This window comes from Apus apus, chromosome 23 (genome assembly GCF_020740795.1).
Source record: "Apus apus isolate bApuApu2 chromosome 23, bApuApu2.pri.cur, whole genome shotgun sequence".
NCBI classification, from domain to species: domain Eukaryota; kingdom Metazoa; phylum Chordata; class Aves; order Apodiformes; family Apodidae; genus Apus; species Apus apus.
Window position 1 is genome coordinate 771,948 of NC_067304.1, and position 27,653 is coordinate 799,600.

Consider the following 27,653-nt stretch of genomic DNA (forward strand, 5'->3'; position numbering starts at 1 on the left):
CCTGGTTGCTTCTCCAGCCCCTCAGCAGCTTTGGAACTTAATGTCCAGCTTGGGCAGCAGGGTGACATTCTCAACAGCTCACATTTCCCACCTGTGTCATGAAAAATGGGGCATGGGAGGAGAAGAGGGATCAGCCAAGAGCCCCTTCCCATGTGAGGAGCACAGGGAGGCTGTGGCCAACCCAGATGGGGACGGGGGGACCATGGAAATTGTAGGAGCTGGATGGGAACAGTTCAGGGAGGTGGTGCTGGAGACCACAGGTTACTTAATCCATAGGATAAGAGCCCACCTGAGTTCTGCTGCAACAGAACTGTCCCAGGGTCACAGACTGGAGGGGTTTCCTTGCTGTGCCCCAGGACTGCCCAAGTCCCAGTGCAGACTCTGGTTCACTGGGCTGACACAGACCCATGAAATCTCTTTCTCTTATGACTGTAAAAGAACCTGCTTATCATTTCTTTCCTCCTGATGCATAAAGCCCCAGGGACACAGGTCTAGCTAACCTTACCTTCTTGTGTTTAAGTCAGTGCAGCTTAGTCCATACAAGACATTTATTGCAGCTTAACTTTACAGTTAAAATGAAAGGCAGTCCTGTGCACAGTCAGGTTTATTTGAGCTGTACAGGACACTGTATTAAAAAGCTGTTATTTACACAATGATTGTGGCCTGCCCTGGCTGTGGCTGCTTCAACAGCCCACACAGGTTTTAAGCTCAATGGCTGCAGTGGGGGGTACAGCAGGACTCCAGGGCTCATCCTCTCTGCTTTCCTTCCTCTCCTCTCTTGGCTTCATTTATGGATTCCGCTCAGTTTGTTCATCTTACACACTTGTTACACAGTGAGGGGATCATCACACATCTTGTAGCTCCAGAAGCAGGAGAAATGGCAGAGAATGATGGGAATTGCTTATCCTCAAACCAGCAAGAAATGCAAGCCTGGAAAGGGGGCTGCACCACAGTGCTGTGCAAGCCTTTTATCTTTCTTTTATCCTTGCTGTTAAAAATGAGCAGTGAAGAGGGAACAGATACAAGTTAATTCATACAATTGCAGATTTTAAAAACTCCTTCACAGGTTTTTTTTTATGTACCAGAGAAGAATTTTCATTATCTGTGCAGTTCTCATCAGTGCTGATATTGAAGAATTCATTTTCCCCTCTCTCCCTCTTTCATAATAGTCATTAGCACAGAGCTGGATGAGCTGATGATGGAAGCCCAGCTGCTACAGGTTTCTCTGCCTGAAATACAGGAGCTGTACCAGACCCTGTTCACAAAGCAAAGCCCTGTTTTGCCAGCAGAGCAGAGGTCATCCCTTGGACCCACAAATGATAAGGCAAGTGTCTGGCAGCAGCAGTGGGGTTGGGGACAGGCTGGGGCAGGGGCTCTGCCTGAGCCCGTGAGCTTTACAAAGAGCTTTGTGTGTGTGTCTGTGCTCTCATGAAAACACATTTTCCCTGTTCAAAAGGGGTCAAGAAGTTGATAATTTGAAGTTGTTATGAACTATTGAACATAATTTGTGGCCTAATGCATTTTTGCAATTTGAGTCTGGCTTTTATGGCCACTCTCTGTTTTTAAAATACATTTATCCTGAATTTTGACACTTCCCCTGTGTTCTTGAGGCTTTCTCAGAGACCTGCCCCTGAAGCAGTGGACTCAGAGGCAGGGAATGAGAATCTTTTTCTCTACAAATTTTGTTACTGGAGTGTGACCCTCCCCTTTGCTCCCCTTACACATCCTGCTTCTGCTGAGAAGGCAACACTGTCAAGCACTGCACTTTGAGCCTGTTCCTAAAAGCAGGGTGAGGATTTCTAGTTGCATACTTACAATTTTGCCAAAATATATTTCCAACAGAACATGTGTTGCCGAGGAAAAAAGGATGGAATTAGTTACATGGAGAGAAAACTAAAGCGGCGTTTTGAGAGAGAGAGTTTCTGTGATGAGAAGAGAGCAAGAGTAAAAAAAATAAGAACACCCAAAAAGAAGAAACTGAAATTGAGTCACTCAAAGGATCTCTGCACAAACAAACTGGAGAGAGAGCGGGAGCGTCTCTTGGAGATGCAGCGTTCCAGTGAAAGCCACTTGCTTCCTTCAGACATGTCCTTCTCTGAGCAGGAGGACTCAGAGGATGAAGATGCCATCTGCCCTGCTGTGAACTGTCTGCAGCCTGAGGGAGATGAGGTCAGTAGAGGCAGAGCTGCTGTGGTGTGTGAGTGCTGGGATCTAGCTTTCAGATCCATCTAAATCTAGATTTAGGTGAGACATGAGGAGGAAATTGTTTGCTGTGAGGGTGGTGAGACCCTGGCCCAGGTTGCCCAGGGAAGCTGTGGCTGCCCCATCCCTGGCAGTGTTGAAGGGCAGGTTGGATGGGGCTTGGAGCAGCCTGGGCTGGTGGGAGGTGTCCCTGCCCATGCAGGGGGTTGGGACTGGATGATCTTGAAGGTTCCTTCCACTCCAAACCAGTCTGGGATTCCAACTGTTCAACTGCAGAAATGCCCTTTTCAAGGAGTGTGAGGCACTGGGCAACCCAGCAGCAGGGTCTGCCACTGCTGGGACACAGTTACTAAAGGTCCTTCCCACCTTCTCCAAGAACAGCTTTGCAGCTGGGACTGGGTTAGGCTATCAAAACATCTGCCTGGCATCAGGAGGAAGGGGTGTGCTGACACCATGTTCATCTCTGCTTTTGAAACACAGGTGTTCACAGACCTGGTGGGTTGCATCCTTTCTGTGGGTGGGGGCAGTGCCTGGGAGCTCTGTACAGGCCCATCCATACTGGAAAATGGGAAAGAGGGACATCACCAGGAGCCTGGGAGGGCCATGGTGAAGTTGCCATCAACAGTTTTGCTGTAGGTGGGAAAGCGTTAGGGAAGATCAGGGAAGTGTGTCAGAGACCAGGGAAGCTTCAGAGGAGTGGGACTGCAGGAGTCCAGAGCAGACTGAGCAGGAGTTGAATGTCCAGTTGTAGAACAGGACATTTCACACTCACTGAAATAGAACAGAAGATCCCAGCAATGACTGTTCAGTGCTGTATTTGCTTGGTCCTTCTCTGAACACCAGCTTGTCTGCTCTTCCTTAGGTTGATTGGGTCCAGTGCGACGGCAGCTGCAACCAGTGGTTCCACCAGGTGTGTGTGGGCATCTCTCCAGAGATGGCAGAGAAGGAGGACTACATCTGCATCAGCTGCTCTGGGAAGGACTGTCCATATCGGAAGTAAAACTCCCCATAAACCATTCAGGACTGGAGTGAAAAAGGTTATCAGAGTTTTCCAATAAAGCCACAGGGGCTGGTTTAAGAACCAGATTGCAAATGGTGCTACTTCTATCCTTATGGGATCATTTTCCAGAACTCAAAACCATTTTTGACACTTTTGTATTTTTCCTTGATCTGTTTGTGGTTGTTGAGGTTTGAGATGCTGACTGTTGAGCAGGGGTTTCCACCAATTGAGAAGGCATTTGGACATTGCACCTTTTCTTGTACAGCATTAAATGACCTCTCTGGGATTTACCGGCATATTTAATTCAACTTGGTTTAGGTGCAAAAACAAACAATGAACCTGCACCATGAATTTTCCAATAAATCCTCTTTTGAGGAAATCCCTGTTTACTCTGTTAACTCTTTGGAGACTTTAGGTTTTTTTCCACTTTGTTTTTCGTAGATTAGGTTTATTTATCTGAGCAATAACTTCTATGTCTGGTTTCAGTGACTGGAATGACAATTCTGAAGAGCGTGTTGCTTCTAGCATTGGTTGATGTACAGAAAGCAAATGGTAGATCCTGGTGTCACTGAGGGCCCAGTGATGTAGAAGACAGGAAAACAAAAACAAAAACAAAAAGCTCTGTAAAGTAATTGCCACAGCTGTATTTTGGCTTTCTCCTTTTTTGGGTAGCTTGTATCAAATGTTGCAGTTTATATTGTGGAATAAACCCCTGGTTATGTTATAAAATTAAATGTTGGTGTTTTTAGAGAGTTTGAAATGCAGTTTCATTTCCCTCTGGATCAATCCCAATGGCACTGGTGGGTTCTCTTACTCAGGAAAAATCCATCTTCAAAAAAAGAAATGCAAAAGCCCTGATAGTTTCTTCCCTCACTGGTCTACTCAGGTCTGGGAGGAGAAGGCAGATCATCATGTTACTCACACCAAAAAGAAAAAAAAAAACCCACACATTTTTCAGGTATTTTCTGAAGCTTTTCCAAAACTGAAAGGATTTTCAGGTTGGGTGAATAAAGGGTTGAAACTCCAGTTTGTGCTGTGGCAGGGGCAGGAATGGGGAATTCCCACAGGAGCTGTGGGGCAGCTCCTGCCAGCCTTGTCCAGCTGGCTTTGGACAGAGGGACTTTCTCCACAGCAGAGCAGGTGCTGCTGGTTGGCCACTGAGTCTCCCTGGCCACAGGCAGGCTCCATTCAGCTGCTTCTGTTTGGATTTAGGCTGAAAACCTGAGGAATGAGGAAATTCCTGGACTGGTTACTATTGAAAGACTGCTGAGGGACCTTGGCCTGGGGGAGGCAGGGGCAGTGCAGGTGGTGGCACAGCCATGTTGCCTCCAAGGGGACTAAACCACTGAGGGCAGAGGGTGTTTCTTCAAGCCTTCGTGGCTCTCCACATGGGGCTGCACCTGGAGATCCATGGCTTGTGGAGAATCTAGCTTCTGCTCCTTTGGAAATGGCCTGGTTATGGTGGGATGGCAAAGGTGGGCCATCTGGAGCCCTGGAAGATGAGAGGCATAGGAGATGTTTATATCAGAGAGTGTTGTCCTTACACATCCTGTCATCTCTAGCAATGTGCCAGCACTGGTGTTCCCTCTGCTCACCACCAATAATTCCCTGGTAGCTTTTTCCCTGCTGGGTTCAGCCCTTTTCCCATGGGCAGAATCACTGGGCACAGGGCAAAGCCCTTGAGCACGAGTGGCTGATGGTGACGTGGGGCATCTCTGTGTGGAGCCACAACTGCAGGAATTCCTCCTGCCAGGGGTGGTTTTGAACATGGAGCATGCTTGAGTCTCACATTGATTTTTAACTGTTAAAGAATCATCAGCCTGTCACAGGTGATCTGGTGGGGGGGGAAGACAACCTGGCTGTGATGTGCACTTTCTCATGCCACATGAGGAGCATCAGCAGAGACCAACAGGTGCCCAGCTGCATCGGGGTTGACCACGTACAGCACCAACATGACCTGAAGGAGAGGCAGGGGTTTTGGTCCACCTGCTTCTGGTCTTAAACCCAGCCCATAGTGCTGAGGTGTGTTTCCAGCACCTGGTTGAAAAGTTCCTACATTGTTTGAACTGGACTTTCAAGCACTTTGACCCCTGTCTGAGAGCAGAGCCATCTGCAGGGCAGCCCGTTGTCCTGGCTCTCTGGGAAGCAAATGAAGGATTATGTGGCTCCCTGACTCAACACACTGGGTATGCCTTGAATCCTGTCCCTGACGGCTGGGAATCAAAGGCAGATGGGAGGCAGCTTTGAAGGACAACTGGGAACGATGGTCCCTGTGTGTTCTGATCCACAGAGGGTGGTTGGGTATCCACGTGGATCTGCACCCTTGAATCTCTGCAGGAAGCAAACGAGATTTGGGGCAGTTACACCACCTAAGCTGCCATCCATTTTCTCTGCTTACACCCCAATAATACTCAGGGTTTATTTTCCACAGGCAGAAACTGCTGCTGGAATTGCACTCCTGGTGTGATGAGTGGGCAGCACAACTGGCCACCAACAGGGACAAAAAATGTGTGGAACGAAGAGCGTTGGGAGAGAAGAGCTTGCCAAGGATTTGCTGTAGAAGGGATCAGTCCTTCCCTTCCGCAGCACCTGCTGGGTGATGGTTTATGCTGAGACCTCTTCTTTGGGGTGAGGAGACAAGAAAGGAACGTGAGTAGGGGTTCCAGATACAGAAAAGGATTTAATTCCTTAGGGACAACACCTATTGTTGTGTATACAGATGAAACAGAGGTATTCAAAGAGCATGGATTTGGGGAGAACAGTCCCTTCCCAGCTATGGGGTCGTGTGTTCCCATGGCCCCAGGAGGGGAAAAGCAGAACTGAAATTATCCCCTCAGTGCAGGGTGGGGCTCAGCAGCATGTGGCAGCCCGACCCCGGGGCGAGATGGGCAGCAACACTCACTAAATACACACATTCAAGGAAACAATGCAAGGACAAACAGCTCATTTTGCAGCCTGACCCAGAAGCTGTTCTGTGTTAGAGCTGAGGGATGCAGGGAGGGCTGTGGGCCAGCTCCTGCCGGGCAGCAGAGCAGTCAGGAGCAGTTTCAGCTCAGGACATGACCACAGGTGTCACACGGCGTTTAGAAAGGGAAGGTCTCCAGAACACACCCACAGGCAGCAACTCCCTGCAAGAAACAGGGATGAGCTGAGATGGCTTTTCTATGAGTCCAGAAATGAACGGGCTTTTCCCAGAGAAGGGCTGAGCCTTGAAGAGCTTTATCCTTCCTTTGAGGATTCTCCTCTAGGATGTAAACGTCAGTCTCTAAAGGCAACAGAGGAGGAGCATCAATAAAAATAAAAGCTATGCCTGGGAGAGGAGATAAAGCAGTCACACTGGATTAGTAGTATTGCAGGTTCAAGACTTGGCTTCTGTTTGAGACAGACAGAAATGGTATCAAGTGGGTTCCAGTAAAAAGGTCTTGGGTGGAAGGGACAAATTAAAAAAAAAAACAACAAGTGTGATGATGTGAGATGCTGCTGGGGCCAGACAATTGCAAGTGCTGAGAGGAAGGTTTGCTGAAAGGTGGTTGAAAGGAAGTACTGACATACCCTAAATTAAGAGGTGCAGCTTCATGAGCTTACATAGTGCAGTTTCTCAAGTTCTGAAATACTTGTTAATCCTACTACTTAAAGTAATGGTTTTAAAGGTACTTGGCAGTTTAATCACAACACTGGACCAGATTTTGTGTGTGTGTGTGTGGTTGCCTCCTGAAGTCTGTGAGTGAGTTGGGCATCTCAAAATGTGTAAATACTTTATCAAAAAGTAGCAGAAACAGCAGCTCCCTGGCTGCAGAACATGCCGTGTGTCTCCATCAGGCTGGGTTTGCTGAGGGCAAAATGCTGGAGGGTCTCTGGGAGGTGTCTGGGCAGCTCTGGTGTCTGTTGGGCTTTCGGGGCTTCACGTTCTTGTTGCTGCCTGGGCTTAAATTTTAACCAAGTGGGGCCAGCTCAGCACGTCCCAGGCAGTGTCCTGGGCTAATGCCTGCTCACTGGGCTGATGCTGTGCCAGCCCTTGCACAGGTCCTCATTCCTTTGGAGGGTTTCTGCTGGTTGCACCCATCCCACATGGGCTGCAGGTCCTCCTGTGGGGTCTTTGTGGCACAGGTCTGTGGGGCCTTGCCCATGAGTTGAAACATCAGAGGGGGCAACAAGGAGCTCATCAGAAAGTATCTGTTCATGCTAATAATAGAACTTTTTGTGGTGACTGACCTGTCTTAGCTACAGCATGTCCCAAGAAAAGACAGATGTCGGAACCCATTTGGCTCTGAGGTAAAATGCAGAGAAGCCTGCTGGCTTTGTGGAAAGTGTCTACACAGACAATGTGAAGAGGTAGACAGAATAGATGGGAATTCAGACCTGAAAAACCTGGGAGATTCAAATAAAGGTAATATCTGCAACAATGGAAGGATGAGTTGGAGCATTCAGAGCAGTTGTATGGTCACTTGAGCAAAAAGCATTATGGGTTTAGACAAGCACTGCTCCAGGATACCCCTCCTGACCCTGAACTTCACCCTTGTTTTCTGCAAAATGTGAGTGCAGAGGAAACAGTTCTGATGGGTAAGAAGGGACAAAAATGACCTCAAATACTTGCAGAGACACCTGGGTCCTGATGTCACCAGCCAGCCCCGGGTGCCTGCAGAAAGTCTGGTGTGATAGTCCTGGGCCTGTCTCATGGATTTTGGAGCAGTGGGAATGTGACTGGACAGGTTATCCCAGAGGAATGGACTCCAGGTTGGAAGAGGTTGGCAAAGCTGCCTTGGAATTTAACAAATACACAAAAAAGAGTCATGGCTGGGTGGGGACAGGATGTCTGTAGGAGGAAAACAAGGATGTGCACAAGTGATGAGGCATTAAATAGCACCTGGACAAGGCTAAAAACCAAATACTCCTCATGGTAGCACATCTATTACCAGGTAATCACTTGATAACCCTCCAGTAGCTTTCAAGCAGAAAGTGTCGTGGGCAAGGAGAACAATTCCTCAGCCAGAGGAAGGAAAGGTTTCCTCCTGAAAGGTTCCCACATACTGTGCATAGTCTAAATCGTAAGACACCTGCAGGGAAGGAGTAAACAGTGCCCAGAGCAGCCAGAACCAGCGTGGGGATTATAACACAACTACTGCTTCTTTTGTGCTTCCTGTGTTCACCCTGGCCCCGGGCTGTGCTCATACACAAATCACTGTCATAAGGGGAGGAGCAGAGGAGTGAGAACCAAACACTGGGCTCAGAACCCCCAGGAACATCCCGCTCCAAAGCACCTGGGATCTGCTGGCTCAGACCTGCCAAAACCAGCTCCCTCACTGACCTTCGTGTCAGAAAGCATTTAGCATAATACTGCTTTTTGGCACTTGCAATGATTTATAGAATTGCTAACACTTTGGGAGATGGAGGTTGGACATAAGGAGGGAATTCTTTGGTGTGAGGGTGGTGAGAGCCTGGCCCAGGCTGCCCAGGGAAGCTGTGGCTGCCCCATCCCTGGCAGTGTTGAAGGGCAGGTTGGATGGGGCTTGGAGCAGCCTGGTCTTAGGTGGTTGGGAGTTACAGAGCTTACGATATTGTGTCCTTTTGGTGGACTTAGCTCATTATGTCATTATAATACTAAAAATCACTCCCCTGGGTCAGAAAGGCCCTGCCTGGTGAAGAGCCCTTCCCCAACCCCGTGCGATGGCAGAAACCTGACGTGACCACGTTACATGTGATCATGTGAGGAGGATGGATCTGGAGGCTTTGCTGGCTTTATAGTTTTCTGTATAAATATGTCATGAAAACCTTGCTGGGTGTGCTGGATGTGTGGGAAGGCACCCGGCACCCAGCCTCGCACACACCCGCACCAAGGGACAACCTCTGCTTCCTGGAGGTGGTCTCTGCGTTCCGGGGCAGTCCCAGGGACAGCAGGTCCGGGGCCTCTTCGCGTCCCAGCCCCGCAGCGCCTCCCGCAGAACCTCACACCCCCCGCAACCCGAGGGCGGCGGGTTCGCTCCGGCGGGGACCGGCCCCGCAGCAGCTGCCGGCGGGGCCTCCCGCAGCTCCCGGGGCTGGGGCGGGAGAGCCGCGGGAGGAGCCTGCGGGAGGGCAGGCCCCGCGGCAGGCCCGGCCCCGGGCAGGGCAGGCCCCGGGCAGGGCAGGCCCCGGGCAGGGCTCCCGGCGGGGCCCCCTGCGGGACTCGAACCCGCGTCGTAACGGCGCCCCCCGCGCTCCGCCCACCCATCCCTCCGGGCCGCCAGGGGGCGCTGTGAGCGCCGCGCCGCCCTTCCCCTCCGCCCCGCCCGCCGCTCCGCTCGGCCCGGGGCGCTCGCGCGTGCGTGCTGCGTGCTGCGTGCTGCGTGCGTGGTGCGTGCTGCGTGCTGCGTGCCGCGGCGTGTGGCGCGCGCGGTGGCGGCGGAGCGGGGGGCGATGGCGGGAGGCGGCGGCGGCGGCGCTGGGCCCGGAGCGGGGCCCGGAGCGGGGCCCGGAGCGGGGCCCGTGGCCCAGGGGCTGAAGGAAGCGCTGGTGGAGACGCTGACGGGCATCCTGTGCCCGGTGCAGGCGGTGCGAGCCGCCGCCGAGGAGCAGGTGAAGGTGCTGGAGGTGACGGAGGGTGAGTGAGGCCCGGGCCGCGCCGGGGGGCCTGGGAGCGGGGGAGGGCGGGTTGGCGGTGTCTGGGTGGGGAGGGGCCGCTGGCGTTTTCATGAAGTGTTTCCCGGTACCGGCACCGCGCGGCCGCGCCTGGGCCTCGGCCGGAGCTCCCGGGGCAGCGCCCGGGCCGCGGGGCCGTCCCGCCGGCGTCCGCCGCTTCCCTGAGCAGCGCCGGGAGCTCAGCTGCCGGTTCGCCGTCTCCGGCCCGCGGCGGGGGCCGCCGTGCAGGGTCTGCACGGCACCGGGCGGAGGCACCGGCCGTGGGACGGCGTGTGCCCGGGGAGCGCGCCGGGGCCGCTGCCGGGGGCGCGGGGCCGCTGGGGTGGCGAGGCAGCAGGGCTGTTGCCGTGGGCGCTTCTTTCCGCCTCAGGGCTCCTCACACGGCGTCGCGGGGAGCTGCCCGCGCCCTGCCCCGCTCCCGCAGGGACCCTCTGCGCGGGGTGAGCTGCCCAGGCCCCGCAGGCCGTGTGCGGTCAGGATGGAGCTGCACGCTGCTCTTGCGTGAAGCTCCTAGGCCGGGGCTCCATTGTTGTGGAGAGCTGGGGAGATGCGAGACACTGGGGCTGGATGGCAGCTGGCCTAGGGCTCGGAAGAGACAGAGCAGGGCATGGACTCCAGATTCAAGCTGTGTCTCTAATTATGCCATTACTCATCTGGCCTTTTTACGATGGCTCTAAGCTAGTTCATGCACTTGCTGCTTATTTTGAGTAGAAGCTACACTTGAAAACCCATTCATGGTAACATTTTATTTTGCATCAGCTTCAATTTTATGACCCATCCCAAATAATTGGAATCTCTAGAAACCACTGGTAGATTTGCAGGTGTTGTGGTGGTGACAGGAGCTGGGCACTGCCCCAAGCTGTGCCTGTGGCCTTGCAGCCTGATGAGCTGGTTGGTTGTTCATGGATCCTCTTGGAAGCTTTGCCTTTGTCTGATCATGCTATTCTGAAAGTGTTTTAAAATCTTCCTGACCCTGAGCTTTAGCTCATGAATGTTATTGGAGAAAGTTTATGGTAAAGAGAAGGAAGGTGTGAGGGCATGACTGAGTCAGGAGAGGTGGTGTTGTGTTGGGGTTACTCTGGGAATGAGACTGGGGTGATGAAGGGAAGGCAAATTGATAACATGTTCCTGATTGTGCAGCCCAAGGTTGTCCCAGGCTGATGACACTCTCAGGCTGAGTCTTGCTTGATGCATGTTGGGTTAATCTGTGCTGGAGGTTTTAGTGCATTGCAGTAGTGAGTCTGGAAGTGCTGTGAGGTTGATTGACCCTTAGAGCCTTTGCCTTGCAAAGCTCCTACAGTCACCATGCTCTTTGGTGGCAACTTTTTTGCCCCCAAACAGTGTGAATCTTATCACAGGTAATGAAATCAAGTTTGTGTAATGGTTTGGGTAACAGATTACCAAAAAAGATTATTTTTTGAGGGTTCCAGGTGGTGGATGTTCCTAAAGGTCCCCTTGAGAGCCTGGGAATGCAACAGAATTACATTTGGTGGATAATGTTGAGGGCAAAAGGAGTGGGGTTATCTGCACTTCATTTTTTCGCTGTTTTACAAATATCCTGAAGTCACCCTGTACTTCTCTGTGGTTGCAGTCCCAGAGGATTGCAGGATACACGTCTGTGCAGGGCCTGTACCTGTGACCTGGAGTAGGCTACTGAATATCCAGGTGACACCAAAATGGTGGGGAAGCAGTTGATGTCCTTGAGTTCACTACTGTTGTCCAGAGAGCTTTGCAGGAAGGGACCAAGAGGAAGCTCCTGAAGTTCAGCAAGTACAGATGGATACCAGGTTCTACACCTGATACAGGAGAACCCACCACAGGGATGTGTGTCAGGCAGTGCTGTGCTGGAGAGCAGCTTGGTGGCAAAGGGCCTGGAAATACTGGTGGCCAGTGAGCTGGACAGGGCCAGCAGTGTGTCCTGGAGGCCACCTGCAACCCAGGCTGTATGAACAGGGTCAGAGGCAGTGATCAGCCCTCTCTAGTCAGCACTTGTTAGACCACATCTAGAATAACTGCTCTGGTTTTGCACCCACCTTCCCAGTAGAAGACAGTGACAAATGGGAATGAGTTCAGCAAAGTGCTGTCAAGTCAGCTGAGGAACTGCAGCACTTGGGGAGACGATGGGAGAGAAGGGTTTCCAGTATGGAGACAAGAAGGATTTGGGGGAGAAATCTGTCAGCAGCTTTTGGTGACTATAAGGAGGTTGTCAAGTCACTGGGGGTGGGAGAGGGGGAAAGAAAAGGCACAAACTGAAACGAGAGGTTCAGACTGGATATAAGGATAATTTTTTTTCTGTGTGAGGAGTGCCAAGCTTTGGAGCAGATTGTCTGTGGAAGCTGTGCCATTTCCATCATTGAGGATTTCTAAGACCTGCCTAGAAAATGCTCTGAGTGACCTGACTTGATGCTGCTTTGATCGTGGAGGTTGAACTGGAGACGTCCTGAGGTCTTCCAGCTGAATTATTCTGCCCTTCTGTGATTCTTTCTCTCTTGTCCTAGTCAAGCAGCATGGGAAGAATAAGCAATATTCTCCTTTCTGTGCTGTCTTTGGTGTGCAGAAACCTGCAAAAAACAAGAGGAAGAGCTCAAGGAATGCAGTGTTTGCCAACACTGGATTATGGAGGTAAAGAAACACACATCATGTGTGTCAGAAGTACTTTAAAGAAAAAATGTGTCATTAAGCAGTGTAAAGATGATGCTGAAAGTGTAAAGGGAGGGCAGTAGAAAGAGCACAAATATTGGCACTTTTAATAAAAAATAAATGAATCTAGGCAAACAAAAACTGAGGAAAAACTTGCTAAAGAAAAAAATTTACAGTGCTTTCAAATGTTGCAGAAGCAGGAAGCATTTGGGAGGTATTTGTAGCCACCAGGTGACTGATGTGTTTTGGGGACATTCAAGTAGCACAGGGCTGCAGAACAGCTGGGTTCTTGGTGCTGGTGTTGGCTTAACTTGCCATGCTGAACAGCCTCTACAGGAGACACATTAGAGAGCCCACCTCCAGTAGAAGCAGTTTCATTTATCAGTTTGCTTTAAAGAGCAGATGGATCTCCAAGAGTTTTAAAGGGACTCAAACACCAAGTTACCATGCTGCTAATTTTTCTGTAAAACTTGCCAGTTAAAGTCACGTAGGCACCAGATAAATGCGAATTGGTAACCACAGGACAGCTTTCAGTAAGGGCTGTGAGGTGGGGGATGGATGTTGGGGTGTTACAGATGGGGCAGTGTGGCTTGTGCACTGCCTGCAACAGTTAGAATGGTATCAAGAGCTGGAATGAGGAGAGCAGGGTACATGAGATGGTTGTGGCAGAGTCAGTCCATGTTTGATAGAAGAGCTGTTTGAAGGAGTTCTGGGACTGCCAAAAAGCTTTTGGAAAATTCCCTTACTGAAATTTTTTTAATAAACTGAAATGCTGCTGGTGCTGCTTGCTCTGGCCAGAGTGGGAATTGGTGGCAAAAATGACAGTATGATTTCACGAGAGTGAGCTGAGTGTGCAAACGGCAGGTGTGGGTCAGCCCAGTAATGCTGGGGGTGGAGGAGACAGCTCAGATGTTATCTTAAAAAGCAGTGGGCTGCCCGAACTATTGGCAGTGGGAGAAGAAATCCCATTGTCAGCCTGGAATGTTTCCTGAAAGTATCCATTCAGTGCCTTGCCCTGCTCCGGGTGCCAAATGGGCCGTTAAGGAGGGAGCAGAGAACAAAGCGCAGCAGAAATTCCTCCTGCTTCTGCAGCCCCGGTGCTTGTGCATCACTGGCTGCTGCTCTCCGGAGGGATAAACAGTGAAAACGGAGCACAGCCACAAGCAAGAGCTTCTGTTCTGAGCAGCAGTGAATGGATTGACTTTTCTGCCTGGGAGAGAGTTAGCAGAGATAGAGGCTCTAAAGATCAGAGGAAAATTAATCTCAAAGTGAAGGGAGTAGATTGTTTCCCTCTGTGTGTAAACTGTGGAACTCTTGAGTGCTGGATGTTAGAAATGTTTAAAAACCATTTCACATTCCTAGAAGAGAGAACTCATCAGGAACAATGCAACACTCTGGTGAGATACACCACCTGCTTCAACATCTCCGGGGGTGTGTTGGGGGGAGTGTTGCTCTGCCCTCACCTCTTCACTTAAGAGGCTTGGAGGTGGGGTTGTGTAACTAGTTAAGCCAAGGCAGGGGTCAGCTCTCCCCAGTGCTGGGTGCTGCCTCGTGCCAGTCAGTGCCCACTCTCCTCCCTGCAGGCTTTGGTTAGGTCACGATGGTTCAGCTTCTTGTGAGGATGCTCACAAGTGGAGCTCCCTGAAGCAGGGTGATGGTGGGTCTGGGCACTGCCTATACACAGGGATGGGTAGACGTGCACAACCAGAGCTGAGCCTCTGGAACAGGCTGAACTGTCCAAGAGGAGTCTCCTGTCTGACTCGATACAGCTGTTCTGGAGGAACAGGGGAGTCAACTCTGGAGTAGGGACATTGTGGCAGCTTCTTCTTGCTATGTCACCTTTTAGCAGCTTCCAAATGTGTCCCCAGTGACTCAGCCTCTTCTACCGTGTCTTCTCTCTGCTGAGAAAGTGTGAAAATAAGCACCACCTTACAGCTTGGGGATGGGAGATGCATGATTGTTGGTCTCCAAAAAGATGAAAGTTCACCTGGTAACCTTTGTTGTCTCTCGGTTTTAATGGAACAAAAATAAAAGCACTGTCTGAGGCTGTTCAGGGGGAAGGCAGGGGAAAGGAGAGCTCTGGTTGGTGGAGCTGTGCTGCTGTGTGTGTGTCTAACTTGGTTGGACTCCACCAACTTCTTCCCAGTGAAGTGAAGATAGTTCTTTCATTCCCCCTTTATCTGCTCCATCAGGTAACACCATACACACCCCCTCAGATGGTGTACGTGTGCTCTACCACTGATGCCACCTGACTTGAGGATAATTCCTTCATGTGCAGAAATAATCTCTTACTGGAGAACACGTACAGAGGTCAGGCCATCTCCTGGAATGTCAGAGCAGGGACAGTGTCACTCTGAAGGAGGTGCATGTCCACCAGCAGGATTCACACTTCCACCCTATGAAGTGGAGCAGTGTCTGTAACACATGCCTCTAAATTTTCTGAGTTTTAATGCCAACTTCTTACACAGCTGAAAAATGCCACCACCTTCTTGCCTGGTTATATAACGAGTTTGATATATTGTGGTGATGGGATTAAGCCTCTGAGCTGTTGGCTCTTGTGCTCTGGAAGTGTGGTGGTGGTAGATGAATGGCTCCAGGCTGGAGAATTGCCTGTCTATATTATGTGTTCCTTTTTTGCAGGTGGAGAGGGCATTATAGGGCTGTCTCCAGTGTGGCTTATGTTGTGACATCTTTTGTATGTGAAGCCATCTTCAGCTCAGTCCTTTCCAAGGTCATTTGTTGCCAGAAGCAGAGACGTGCAGGTGGCTGTGAAGATGGTGATGACCTTGGCAAATTGCCTCGTGTCAATCTGGGCATGCTGACACTCTTTGAAGTTTTTTGTCCATCTTGTTTGAGGCTAGTCCTTGTGTGGAAGACCACCATGTTGGTTTGAAGGAGTCTTTACAGGTCTTGTACATTTTCTTTTAGTGTCTTCTATTCCAGAGTTGGTGGCTCAGCATGTTCAGTTTGATGCTTTTAAACTCCCTTGATTCTCTGATGATGTTTGCATGATATGGTTTGGTCTCCATTTATATTAGGAAAACAATTGTAAGTATAATGATAGCACAAAACTTGTAGAAGCCACCAGTTCAGCACGTTTCTGTTTACGGTCAGCTCCTTCCCAACATGGTGTCGGGCAATTCCTGGGGACCTCCTTGAATACATTATTTAATGCCATAAAACCCGAGTATTGTGTGGAAGGAGAGATTCTGGTGAATCTGCAAACATGACCACAATGTGTGGTTGTACGAGTGGTCTCCTGGCCGTAACTTGAATCATAGTAGAATGGGTGATGGGCAGAAGTGGGTGGAAATACTGTGAATTGATACATTGATCTGAATTTTTAGCAGGACTTAACATTTTAACATTGCACTGGATTTTTAACAGGGAAATTGAAACAAGAAATGGCCATGTTGGGACATTATTGCACTGTGAAATGCTGCAGACCTGTTGAGTGTAGCGAGATGTTCTAAAGAAGGGATTTCAAGAGAGGCACTTAAAACCAGCATGGATTCTGAGAAGATTTCACTTCATCTTTCTGCCCTTTGCTGAGAAGTGAGGAAAATACTGTTGTAGTTTTCTGAGGTGTGCTGAAAAAGACAGTGCTTTTGGAATAGTCCTTAAGAACCAGGATGGATGTTGAAGAAGCTCCTCAAAGAAGCACGTTTGTAGTGAGTGAAAATTATGGCTAAACATTAGGTACTTACTGATATTTCTTCCTAATCTGTCTGCAGATGCCCTCTGTGCTCTGCATTGGTCTGACCTTGTGGCTGACCCTGCTTTGAGTAGGAGGTTGGACAAGATGACCTCCCAAGGTCCCTTTCAACTCAGATCACTTGATGATTTTCTTGAGAACCATTCCCCTGGAAGAGGCCGTGTGGCTGGAGGGCTGCACAAGGGTGGGCAGGTGTTGGGTGTGCGGAACTGTCGTGTTTGTGAGGTCTGGTCTCTGCAAACTGAATGTTGTTTTAACTTGGGGTGTTGGCAGCCACGGGGCAGTGGATTCCCCTGCGAAGACTGCAGCAGCTGCCATGGCCTTGTCCTCTGCTGCTGCCTGTCTCTGACCCCGGCAGAGGCCACTAAAAGGGCCCAGCAGCAGCTCCTGAACCAGCTCTGGCGGAGGCACCATCCCTGGAGATGTTAAAAAAAGGGTCAGATGTGGTGTTTCATAACATGGTTTACTGGTTGGGTGTTGTAGGGTGGATGGTTGGACTTGATGATCTTGAAGGTCTTTTCCAATCATGATGATTCTGTGTTTCTATGGATAGAATGAGCTGGACTCAGTTGGTGCTGGCTCACTTCAACCAGGCAGGATGTCAAGTGTGGTGATTCCTGCTTGCTTAGTTTTATTCCTGCTTGCTTAGTATTATTTTTTTTTGTTTGATCCAGCCTAATTTCTCCTAAAAGTTGCAAGTGGAGAGGTAGTTGGCTTTGCAATAATTGGAGCTTGATTGTGGAGGAGGAGAGTTGCAGAGTGGGATTTAACTAATACTGAGGTTAATGGAGAGGAGAAGCGGAACTGGGAGGAAATGTGTTTGCCAAGTGTTCCCTCTTGCCAAGCCCTTCATTAAAAGTTTCTAATATTTTGGTTTTACAGATTTATCTTGGGAAGAAGACTTGATGTTTCTGGTATCTCAAGTCCACAAAATCTAAGTGCAGTTATGAAGAGATGCATTTGAACTGCATTTACCCCCAATAAAGATAGAAAGTTCCCAGCCAACTGGGGAAAAAAAAAACAATAATAAACCAATTCTTTGAGAAAAGAGGAGGCAGCAAACTATGCAACCATCAGTGTAATTCCAGCCTCTGGAAAGACTCTTGGACCAGTTTATTAAACAGCTTGCCAGTGTCTATAACATAATAGGATAAATAGATACTACCCAACTAATACTGTTTTATATGATCTGTTCTCAATAAATCCATCTAATTTGTGTATGACAGAGAGCTGGCTTCTTGCTTAAACAAGCAATTCCTGGGAATGAATGATATGAGCTCAGCAGGATTCCTGATAAGAATTGGCCGTGCCAGTTGTTTATCAGTTAAGAGGAAGGAGTTTTGTAGTATTTTTAAGATGCACAGTTGGCTGGAAACCTGTGTGTGGAGCTGTGATCAATGGCTTATTGTCAAACCTGAGGGGCTTTTAAGACAAGAGCTCCTGGTCACTGCAGCAGTGAGTGCACTTCTAGTGTTGGCACTGCAGTCTTCTTGGAGAGCTGAGTTAAACAGATGTTGGAAAATTGGAGAGATGGCCTAAAATCCTTTAAAGAAAATACTGTAAATCAAGTGCAGAGTACTGTATGTGAAGGGAAAAAACCCAAATGTGTGTAGTATATGCAAACACATTTAAAGACTGCAACTCTGCTGCAAAGACAGGCTGAAAGTGTTGGGGTGTTCAGCCTGGAGAAGAGAAGGCTCCAGGGAGATCTTAGAGCACCTTCCAGTGCCTGAAGGGGCTCCAGGAAAGCTGGGGAGGGACTTTTCACCAGAGAGGGCAGTGACAGGACAAGGGGTGATGGTTTTGAACTGAAAGAGGGGAGATTTAAGTTAGATATTTCAAAGAAATTCTTCACTCTAAGGGTGGTGAGGAACTGGGGTGGGTTGCCCAGGGAGGTTGTTGATGCCCCATCCCTGGAGGTTTTTAAGACCAGGTTGGACGAGGTTTTGTGCAGCCTGGTCTGGTGGAGGGTTCCCTGCTCATGGCAGGGGGGTTGGAACTTGATGATCTTTAGGGTCCCTTCCAACCTTAACAATTCTAGGATTCTGTGAAATAAAATCTTAGTGAGTTGCAGGTATGTGAAGCTATTGCATTTATTCTGGCTTTTTAATTAACTTAAACCCTTTAAAAATGTGACTGAAATGTGATGCCCTGTTCAAGTCTGAAATGTTGCAGACAACTAGCAGGATAATTACTGCTGCAGCTAAGAGGAGTAGTATGTTAAGTACATTGCAGAGTGAGGCTCCCTGCTTTTGCAGCCAGGATAAGAGGGTTTTTTTCCCTCTTTTTAAAATGCATGATCTCTAAAGGAAGAAACCGGGCATGTTCACTATAAGCATGGGAAAATGAGAGGCAATTATCTCCCAACACAGAAAGACCTCTTACTTGAGATTAATATTAGAAGAAACTGAGATAACCGCATTTGTGAAGCACCTGAAGATGCTGTCAAGGCATGTAGCAGAACTCTTAGTCAGAAGAATTTTCAATACCTTTTGGACAGGGATGCTGTAAGCAGTTTATTCTGGCTGTGGGACTCAGGTGGTGCTAGCAGGACCTCGGGGCACAACTTCTGCTCTACAGTTGCTGCAACTAAAACCTCACAAATGCATTTCTTTAAGCAGACTAGTGGAACTAAATTAAGTATTTAGTACAGTTATCAGCTACCTGGAAATTAAAGCAGCATTTTAAGCAGATTTATCAAGGCATATGGATTTACACTGCTCTTCTGGTTTTTATTGCCTGTGCTCAGTCATCAACAGAATTTGTACAAGGGTTTTAATTTTGCCTTTGTTACAGAACTTGCTTGGCAACTAGAAGAGGCCCTTGCTTTTTCTGGACAAATTTCTTGCTGGAGAAGGTCCCACAGCCCCAGTGATTTACAGGCAATTCCTGGTGTCAGTGTGTTCAGGCAGGATTTGCTCAGGAAGGTGCTTGGCGAGTCCTGAGCAGTCTCAGAGTGTGGTTTGGGACAGCTGAAGGGATCCAAATCACTCTCTGAATGAACCCAGCTAGTCCAAAACAGGACTGCTGACTGACAGTTTTACTCCATCCTGGGTCTTATCCATGCATCCCTCCTGTAGGAACTTGAGTAAGATGTTGCATTGTAAAGAAGATTTCTTTTTTTTTAAGTTGTAAATAATTTGCTTGTTATTAACTTGAATTGCAAAATTTTTTGCTCATGAGAGGAAGAAGTAAGTTGCTGAGAAAATAAATGAAGTTTGTGCAGAGAGCACAAGGGAGAAGTAATGTTCATGATTCATGTGAGTAGCTGTGCTTTGGAATTGTCTCCTTCCTACATATGAGTCATTGAACTGCTATGATGTCTTTCTCCAAAAATCTTGATGAGTGTGGGAATGAAAGTTACGATACCAGCATTTTCTTTTATATTTTCTTTGCAGAATTTGGTGTTCATTTAGCAGAACTGACTGTAGATCCCCAAGGAGCTCTGGCCATCCGTCAGGTGAGTTTCCCTGCAACTGTAGAAGGAATTTTGATGGCAGTTCTTTGGCTTTTCAGATATTCTCTCATGTTTCCAAGTGAAAAATTAGAGGTAGTATTTAATTACTGCTTCTCCATTTTCTTTTACATCTGTCTAAAGTTGCTACTTTCTCTTTCAGCATTATTCAGGTGTTATACATTTACCTGTTTTGAAAATAGTGCTTTTTTGACTTAATAAGCCTGGTGTTGAGAAAGCACAACTTACTAGGTGGATGGCAGACATCAGCGAGCAGAAGTGTGGCTTGTCCCTGCAGCAGCTTTTTCTGTACTTGTTTTCCTCCTTGAAAAGGAAGTTTGGGTTCTGTATTTCTTTAGTTACCATGTGGCCCATACCTTGTGCCTTTTTAGAGATAAGGAAATAAAGCTACTGCCTTATGTCAGTGCTGTCCAGACCATCATTGCTCAAGGAATGGTCCTCACTTCATCTTTTTGCTGCAGGAGCCTTTTTTTCCCTTTCACAAAGATTGTGCATTTTTGGCAAGCCCAGTCTGCCCTCTGAAAGCAGCTTAGTGTGACAGGAGGCTGAGCAAATGGGCCAGGGGTGACACTTGCTGTGGTTGCAGGATTTGTTACTGATTCTTGACCTCTCTTCTGACACAGCTGGCATCTGTCATTTTGAAACAGTATGTGGAAACTCACTGGTGTTCCCAGTCAGAAAAGTTTAGACCTCCAGAGACCACGGAAAGGGTAAGATTTGGTCTCATGTTGTTTAGTTTGAGACACCTTGTCCATCAAGAATATTAATTGTGTAGGTGGTTTAAAAAGTGTCAGTGCTCTTGTCCTGTTGTGAGGATGAATGGCTTCAGTGAAGATTTTCTGCTGTTTCCACTTCAAAAATCTGTTTTCAGTTGCTTAAAACAACACTAGACTTGAAGCTTGGGCTAATTCCTGTAGGAAAAGTTCAGCCATAATGTTTCTGCTGCTCTAAGAGCAAGACTAGAAAAAAGCTGCTTTCTAAGCTTTACAAATACTGATTTTGGCAGTCCATTTCAGAGCTCTGCTCAAATTTAAAGGCTGTTTTCCTATGACAAACTTCAGTTTAAAGGTCTGCTGAGTTTAATTCAAAATCTGTTTGTTGGAATCATCTAACAGCTAAAATGGACAGAGATTCCAGCCCTTTGCCCCTTTGACTGTTGACTGGACCATCTTTCACATCTAGGGTATGATTGATGCCATCCAGAGACAGTTGCTTCAAATAGATCTTGTGAATTATGCCTTAGAGGTGCTGGCTTTTTGTTTCGGTCCCCTCAGGGTTGGGTGACTAGTTTTCTTTTCTTAAAATCTTCCAAAGCAAGCAAATATCCCTGACAATGAAGCTGGGAATTATCTTGGCTATCTCTGGCTGTCTGCCAGATAGATACCTACATCCTATCTAACTGCAGCTGTGAGCTGTTTATTGTGTGCTTGGCCCAGTGCTCTGTGTGAGGGCAGTGCTACATTACAGCACCCTGTGCAGTTTTCCATAAAAAATATCCCGTAGTGGAGTCTGCAAGATTTTGTTGTCTGAGTGTTCATTTGTAAAACCAGTGCTGAACCCCTATCAGGACACAGTCATAGGTATATCCATTTTCTTTTGGTTTAGAACTGGGCATCTGTTTTGCTAGATAATGTTGTTCTCTGCAGGCAAAAGTTGCTATTAGGGAGCTGCTGCCCAACGGGCTGAGGGAATCCATCAGCAAGGTGCGCTCCAGCGTCGCCTACGCCGTGTCCGCCATTGCCCACTGGGACTGGCCCGAGGCCTGGCCCGAGCTCTTCAACCTCCTGATGGAGATGCTGGTTAGTGGAGATGTGAACGCCGTGCACGGAGCCATGAGGGTCCTCACAGGTACGTCTGCCTTGGCCAGGCTGGGGTAGGAAGAGGTTTAGGCTTTTCCCTGCCTTAGGGTCTTACTGAGTTGCATGCTCAGCAGCTCATGGAAGCTGAGGAGGAAGGTTCTGTGCTGCAATAGCTCAGAAGGAACTTCTATGCAAAGCCCTGTTTTCCAGATAGCTGCAGTTTTTAGTGTGGTATTTTTCTGTTTGCCTTCAGGGATTGCCACAGGTAGGCCAGATGACACTGGTCTAGCCAAGTACAAATCTTGTGTGTTTCCAGTGGTACTGGTTGCCAAAGATTCTGTTGTTGCTGTTCCCTACAACTTTGTTTTTTCAGAAGACCTTCCCTTCTTTCTCCATTTTTCAGAGTTCACACGGGAAGTGACAGACACACAGATGCCACTTGTTGCCCCTGTTATTCTTCCAGAGATGTACAAAATTTTCACAATGGCAGAGGTATAATCTTCACTGTGAAATTGGAACTGAATGGTATTGGTGGGAATGCTTCCTGGAGCAGAGAAGCTCTGGATTTAGTGATCAAACTGTTCTGCACTGTGATTCAGACTGAAGTAATTTTCTTGATGATGTGATAGTTGGTGGCAGTTCATGTTTCAACAGAAATGATAAAATAAGAGAATCAAGTTAAAACAAAAATAAATGGAAAGTTACAGGGAATAAAAGTATCTTGTGTTCCTGATTTGTTGTTTAAACTCCTTCCCAGGTCTATGGCATTCGCACAAGGTCACGTGCAGTGGAGATATTCACCACGTGTGCCCATATGATCTGTAACATGGAGGAACTGGAAAAGGCAAGAGTTTGACTTACCCTACAACATACATTGCATTCACACTCAGCAAGGTGCTAAATAATTGTTAATATGAAAATGAACCTTTGAAGGGTTATGTGCTCTGTCAGGTGTAATTCTGGGGAAGAGGGTGTAATTTAAGACATGCCAAGGGACTGATTCCCTCCTTTACATGCATGCCCTGATACTGTGCCCTGGGCCCCATCATTAAGTTAAACTTGTGAGATACCAACTGCATGCTTGTGACAGCTCAGAAAGGGGGAGTCATGGTGGGGAGGAGATGGTCTGTCATCCCTTGGTGTGGAAACCCCTGTCAGAGCTTCCAGTCTCCAGGTGACCCCTGTGTGCTGGTAAACTGCTGGGCCTTGGCTGTCTGCATTGTGATGGGCAGTTTTCTTACCCTAGTGCAAGGCAATGGTTACAAGCTCCTGGAACTTTATCAGTTTCTTTATCATGTTAGCCTTTTGTTCCTAATGGGGAGGTGGAAACCAAACCAAAGCAAAGAAAATTTTAGAAGAATAGCTGTTAAGAAAAAAACAACCTGTGCAGATAAGCAGCTTTATACTCATGAGCCTCCTGTCTGGCTCTGAGCACATTTGCATTTCATATGGCCTTTAGCAAGTGGATTTCCCAGCACTCCCTAGACCATAAATGGTCCTTTTTAAGTTCTTGGAGGGTGAGGATAGCAAAGGGTGACTCAGTCTAGTGGCTGGTCTTCAGTGAGTGGCTGTATCTGCTGTTCCCTCCCTGTGTGCACAGGCAGCAGTTCAGTGCAGGCTTCTGGGGAGCTCTGATAAAGACATCGAGTCTCCCCTGCACTGACAAGGTTACTTAGGCACTAATATCATGCAGCTGGTGCCAACATCCAAAACATACTAGTAGCTTCCCACTGCCTGGTTCTAGAGGGGGGCTGAAAGTGTCCTTTACATTGGATACACAATTTTTCTGTTGAAATTCTACTTTTAAAAAGTGTCAATCTTTTTATAAACTGCTACAGTAGTATTTCATAGTTGATTTAAATATACAACTTTGCTGTCTTAGCTATGAAGTTATGAGAAATATTCTCAATAAAGTAATTTTTGTCCAGTATTGCTCTGCCAAGCACTGCTTATGGAGTGCTTTGACATCTGGAAAAATACGCCCTGCCTTTTCCTAGGAAGAATCCTTCTGGTAATCTCCAGGCCAGCTGTTGATACTTAGCTCACAAAGCTTGTTTGGTCTGGGGGAGGGTGACTCAGGAGGGAGATAAATGCCACCCGCAGGGCTCAGGATAATTGCTACTGTGGGTGTCACCAGCCCAGGTGTCTTTTCTAGCTGGGGGGCTCTGGGTGGTTGGGTGCAGGGCCTGACTCACCTGAGCCAGTGGAAGTGCCTCTTTGGGAGGCTGTGCAGCAGTGCTGAGATCCTCCATACTAGAGTGTCTGGCTCTCACAGGCTGAACAATTACCTCAGCTGTAGGTGTGTATTTTGTAGCAGTCTGTGCTGTGCCATATTGAAGGGTGGGATGCAGCTGAGCTTAATTCCCAGCATGAGGAGAAAGCCAAAGGGATGTCTGAAACAAGTATTTCATCTGACTTTTTGGTTGTTTGCCATGAGTCCCCCTTTGATTTTGTAGCAGAAAAGTGCAATTTCCATTGCTTCTGATGCTTTGCTTGTCAGACCTGGGGGTTCTGTATCTCTCATTCAGTTGTGCTTGTGTTGCTTATGACCAGGGTGCAGCCAAAGTCCTGATTTTCCCTGTGGTGCAGCAGTTCACAGAGGCCTTTGTTCAGGCCCTGCAAATGCCTGATGGACCTACATCAGACAGCGGGTTTAAGATGGAGGTCTTAAAGGTAAGTCACTTTAGGCTGATTAAATGTAGGAAGAATGGAATGCCAGTTCACTGTCAGATGTGCTGGAAATCAGAGAAACTTGAGTCTATGTCACCTCACCTAGTACTGCTTCTGTTGTGGAGTTTTTTGGCTGCCAGCACTGTACACATAGAAATAAATTGTCCTGCCTGAAGATTCCTTTGATGAGACCTACAGGGATCTGTCCATAAAATGATCACACTAGTTGATCTTAGGACAATCTGTCATTGTCTTTCACTGATCTAAGACATCTTGGATGCATCTTGTTTGGACACAATACTTGCTTGTTAAATATGTCTCTTTTCTAAAGGTGCTGCAGAATTTGCTGCTGTGAAGTTTTAAAAGCTTACTATGTGCAGGTGCTTTTCTAGAACTTGCCTGCTCTTTAATACTAAGTTGTCTCTGCAGAAGAGAGGGAAAGTCTTTGTATTGTCCCTGTTTCCCAGAGAAAGACAATTGGGTCACAGATCTCTCTGTGCTTGTAGCTCAGTGTGTGGGGCTGAGAGTGGCAGTGCAGAATGGAGATCCTTCAAAAGCTGGGAGAGCGCTGCAGTTCTGTCATAGAGTCGTTTAGGTTGGAAAGGACCTTTAAGATCAAGTCCAACCATTAACCAAACTCTACCAGGTCAGTAGAACAGGGTTGTTGAGTGCACTGCCTGCAGCAGGGAAGAGGAGCTCAACAGCTCAAGTGGCAGAATCAAACCCCGGTCTTTCATTCACTTGTACATGTGCTGGGCTGAGCAAGACCTGGTCACAGTGCACACCTTTCTGAAGGTGAGTGGCTGAGGCCCATTCAGCCACGTTCCCTGAGGAAAACAGTAAGCAAGAATTACTGAAGACAAGCATCAAAAGTTTGTCATAATGACCAGCTTTATGCTGGAGCCATGAAAATGAACTCTAGGAGGTTCAGGAGGATGCTGTTGTGTTAAGCAAACTAGCAAGTACAAAGCTCTCTCTTGCAGAACTTGTTTTCTCAGTCCTGTGACAGGCAGCAGTGCCCTGATTATGGCACTTGGGCCCTCCTCAGGGTTTGCAGGTATCATGCACTGGAAACAACAGGAGCTTGTTCCTTGCTGTGCAGCACCAAATGGAAGGGAGTGTGGGCTGGGGTGTTGGCAGGTTTTAGGAGAGTGTCTGTTGCAGTATCTTTTTCTTTCTGCTGGCTGGGCACTGGGATTCCTGGGGCAGCAGTAAAGAGGAAAGCTGACATGAAGGGGATGCTCTGCAGGGTGTAATCTCAGTTTGAACAGGCTGCAGCTCAAGAGTGGCTGAATCTGATTCCAGATACGTACATTCGGACTCTTAATGAGTTGAAGTTTTCAGCCTACATGGAAAGCAGTTGTAACTGATAGTTTCACTCAAACCATGGACTGCTTCTTCTGTTCTTGCTACATTCATAAACTCTGCAGCTTTAATAGCTTTTTTGTTATTTATATAACAATGCATACTGGAATTGGAGCTATTTGTACAAGTACAAATGTTTGCACTGATACACAGCAGTAGTCTCTTGAAAGGTGTCACAGGCTGGAAAAGTGAGGAAATGTCATCAAGTTCTTGCTCTGTTCCTTAACTGTTTGTGGGCATCAGCTCTGGCGCACTGCTGGGCAGGTGTGGTACCAGAGAGGGGTTTGCTCTGAGTGCTGCCTTGTGTGCTGGGTGGCATTGATGACAGCACCAAGTCAATATGGATTTAAACAGTAAATTCAGGAGATCTGCTGCTGACAAGTGGTTTGTAGGAGGCTTGTTGTGAAGTGGTGAGTGTTCTGGCTTTTGACTCAGTGCAATTCATGATTTTGTCACTCAGGGTTTCAAAGCTGATGGTACCAATTTTCTGAGGGAAAAGGGATTGAGGTGAAAGACCCGTAAATTGCCTTTCCTTCCGGAAGGTGGATTTTATAGTAATTGTAATGCAGAAGTAAAAGACCTCAAGGGATTAGTTAAGCCAGCTCTACAGATGAGATCATTTACAGGAAAACTTTGAAATGCTGATGCAATGGGGGGAGGGAATTGAGACTTTTTTAATAACATGTTTTTAACCAGATGTGAACTCAATCCTTTTTTTTTTTCTATAATGAAGTGCTATGCAGCATAAAACAGGAAAATTATTTTTTTTCCTGTCTCTTGAGAGCTTTGTAACCTGAGATGCATAGAGTTCTCAGTAGAAATCTGGAGAACTGTGGCCAGTACTGGAGACCCTAACACAGGAAGGACATGGAGCTATTGGAGAGAGTCCAGAGGAGGCCACGGAGATGATCCAAGGGCTGGAGCAGCTCTGCTCTGGAGCCAGGCTGGGAGAGTTGGGGTGTTCAGCCTGGAGAAGAGAAGGCTCCAGGGAGACCTTAGAGCACCTTCCAGTGCCTGAAGGGGCTCCAGGAAAGGTGGGGAGGGACTTTGGGCAAGGGCAGGGAAGGATGGGACAAGCAGGGATGGGAGAGGGGAAGTTAAGGTTGAGCATTGGGAAGAAATTCTGGGCTGTGAGGGTGGTGAGAGCCTGGCCCAGGTTGCCCAGGGAAGCTGTGGCTGCCCCATCCCTGGCAGTGTTGAAGGGCAGGTTGGATGGGGCTTGGAGCAGCCTGGTCTGGTGGGAGGTGTCCCTGCCCATGCAGGGGGTGGGACTGGGTGGTCTTTAAGGGCCCTTCCAACCCAAACCAGTGTGGAATTCTATCAATGAGAGGCAGCCCTGACCTAAACCGTCTTGTTTTCCATGTAAAAACACTATGCAGGGCAGTGTTCAAAGCTCTGGAGTGTACACATATGCCTGATCCACCGGGACAGTTCTCCTGTTTAGGAGGGTAAGAGGGTTGGGTCACATTGTGGTGAACCACGGATTGTCAATTTGTCCCAAATCTTTCCAAGTGTAGCCGCAAGTTCAGAAGCAGTTATCAGCAGGCAAGTCAGTGCCTTCAAGGAGATGGGAGGTTCAGCCACAACAAAAATATTTTCAACCACAAGGACTCTCACAAAAATGCCAGTGGTGTGATTTGTTGTGTGATAGTTAAGCATGAATTGAATCGATATCTCTGAGGTTGAGTGAGCTGCAACTAAGTGATTCCTGAATCCCAATTCCAGTGTTGTTGTTCAACCTGCCACTCTGGATGGTTTTGAGAGAAACAGAGTGATTAAACATGACAGGTGACAGAGTTAAAGCAAATTTCCTAGCAAGGGCATACAAATACAAAGTGCTCTGTATGGAGTAATTGTATCAAGAGCACCAATTAACTCGAAGTCTGAAGTATGTTAGAACTTTGCTTTAGTGCATCTTCACTCATGCTGAAACCCTGTTGTTTTGACACCTGTATATTAGGTAGGTCAGAAAAGTTATGCTTGTATTTTTCCTGCTGTTGGAACATATAATTGGTCACAAAAAAATCGTATTAATCCTGCCCTCTTTGTTCTTGGATGGAAGACCAGGTGGTGGCCAGTGCTGGGGAATATTTCTGAAGCTGATGAGCGAAGCACAGAACCTGCCCCTGCTCCACTCCTGCTGGTCTTGGCTTTAGTATCCTCTCCTACTGT

At 47.9% G+C, this 27,653-nt stretch overlaps 2 protein-coding genes across 5 annotated transcripts in view; both read left to right on the forward strand.

Moving 5' to 3' along the window:
- Positions 1 to 3,950, forward strand: part of KDM5B (lysine demethylase 5B) — a 62,220-nt gene extending 58,270 nt beyond the window's left edge. For all 4 annotated transcript variants that reach the window (XM_051639085.1, XM_051639087.1, XM_051639086.1 and 1 more), the window contains 3 exons: positions 1,170 to 1,324; positions 1,843 to 2,169; positions 3,065 to 3,950. In XM_051639085.1, the coding sequence (XP_051495045.1) occupies positions 1,170 to 1,324; positions 1,843 to 2,169; positions 3,065 to 3,202 (620 nt within the window). In that variant the 3' untranslated portion in view covers positions 3,203 to 3,950. The remainder of the gene's footprint in view (positions 1 to 1,169; positions 1,325 to 1,842; positions 2,170 to 3,064) is intronic.
- A 5,610-nt stretch (positions 3,951 to 9,560) lies between these two features.
- IPO9 (importin 9) overlaps positions 9,561 to 27,653 on the forward strand; it is a 42,111-nt gene continuing 24,018 nt past the window's right edge. The window contains exons 1-7 of the mRNA XM_051639120.1: positions 9,561 to 9,779; positions 19,571 to 19,632; positions 20,271 to 20,357; positions 21,294 to 21,495; positions 21,850 to 21,938; positions 22,204 to 22,290; positions 24,000 to 24,119. Of these exons, the coding sequence (XP_051495080.1) occupies positions 9,596 to 9,779; positions 19,571 to 19,632; positions 20,271 to 20,357; positions 21,294 to 21,495; positions 21,850 to 21,938; positions 22,204 to 22,290; positions 24,000 to 24,119 (831 nt within the window). The 5' untranslated portion in view covers positions 9,561 to 9,595. The remainder of the gene's footprint in view (positions 9,780 to 19,570; positions 19,633 to 20,270; positions 20,358 to 21,293; positions 21,496 to 21,849; positions 21,939 to 22,203; positions 22,291 to 23,999; positions 24,120 to 27,653) is intronic.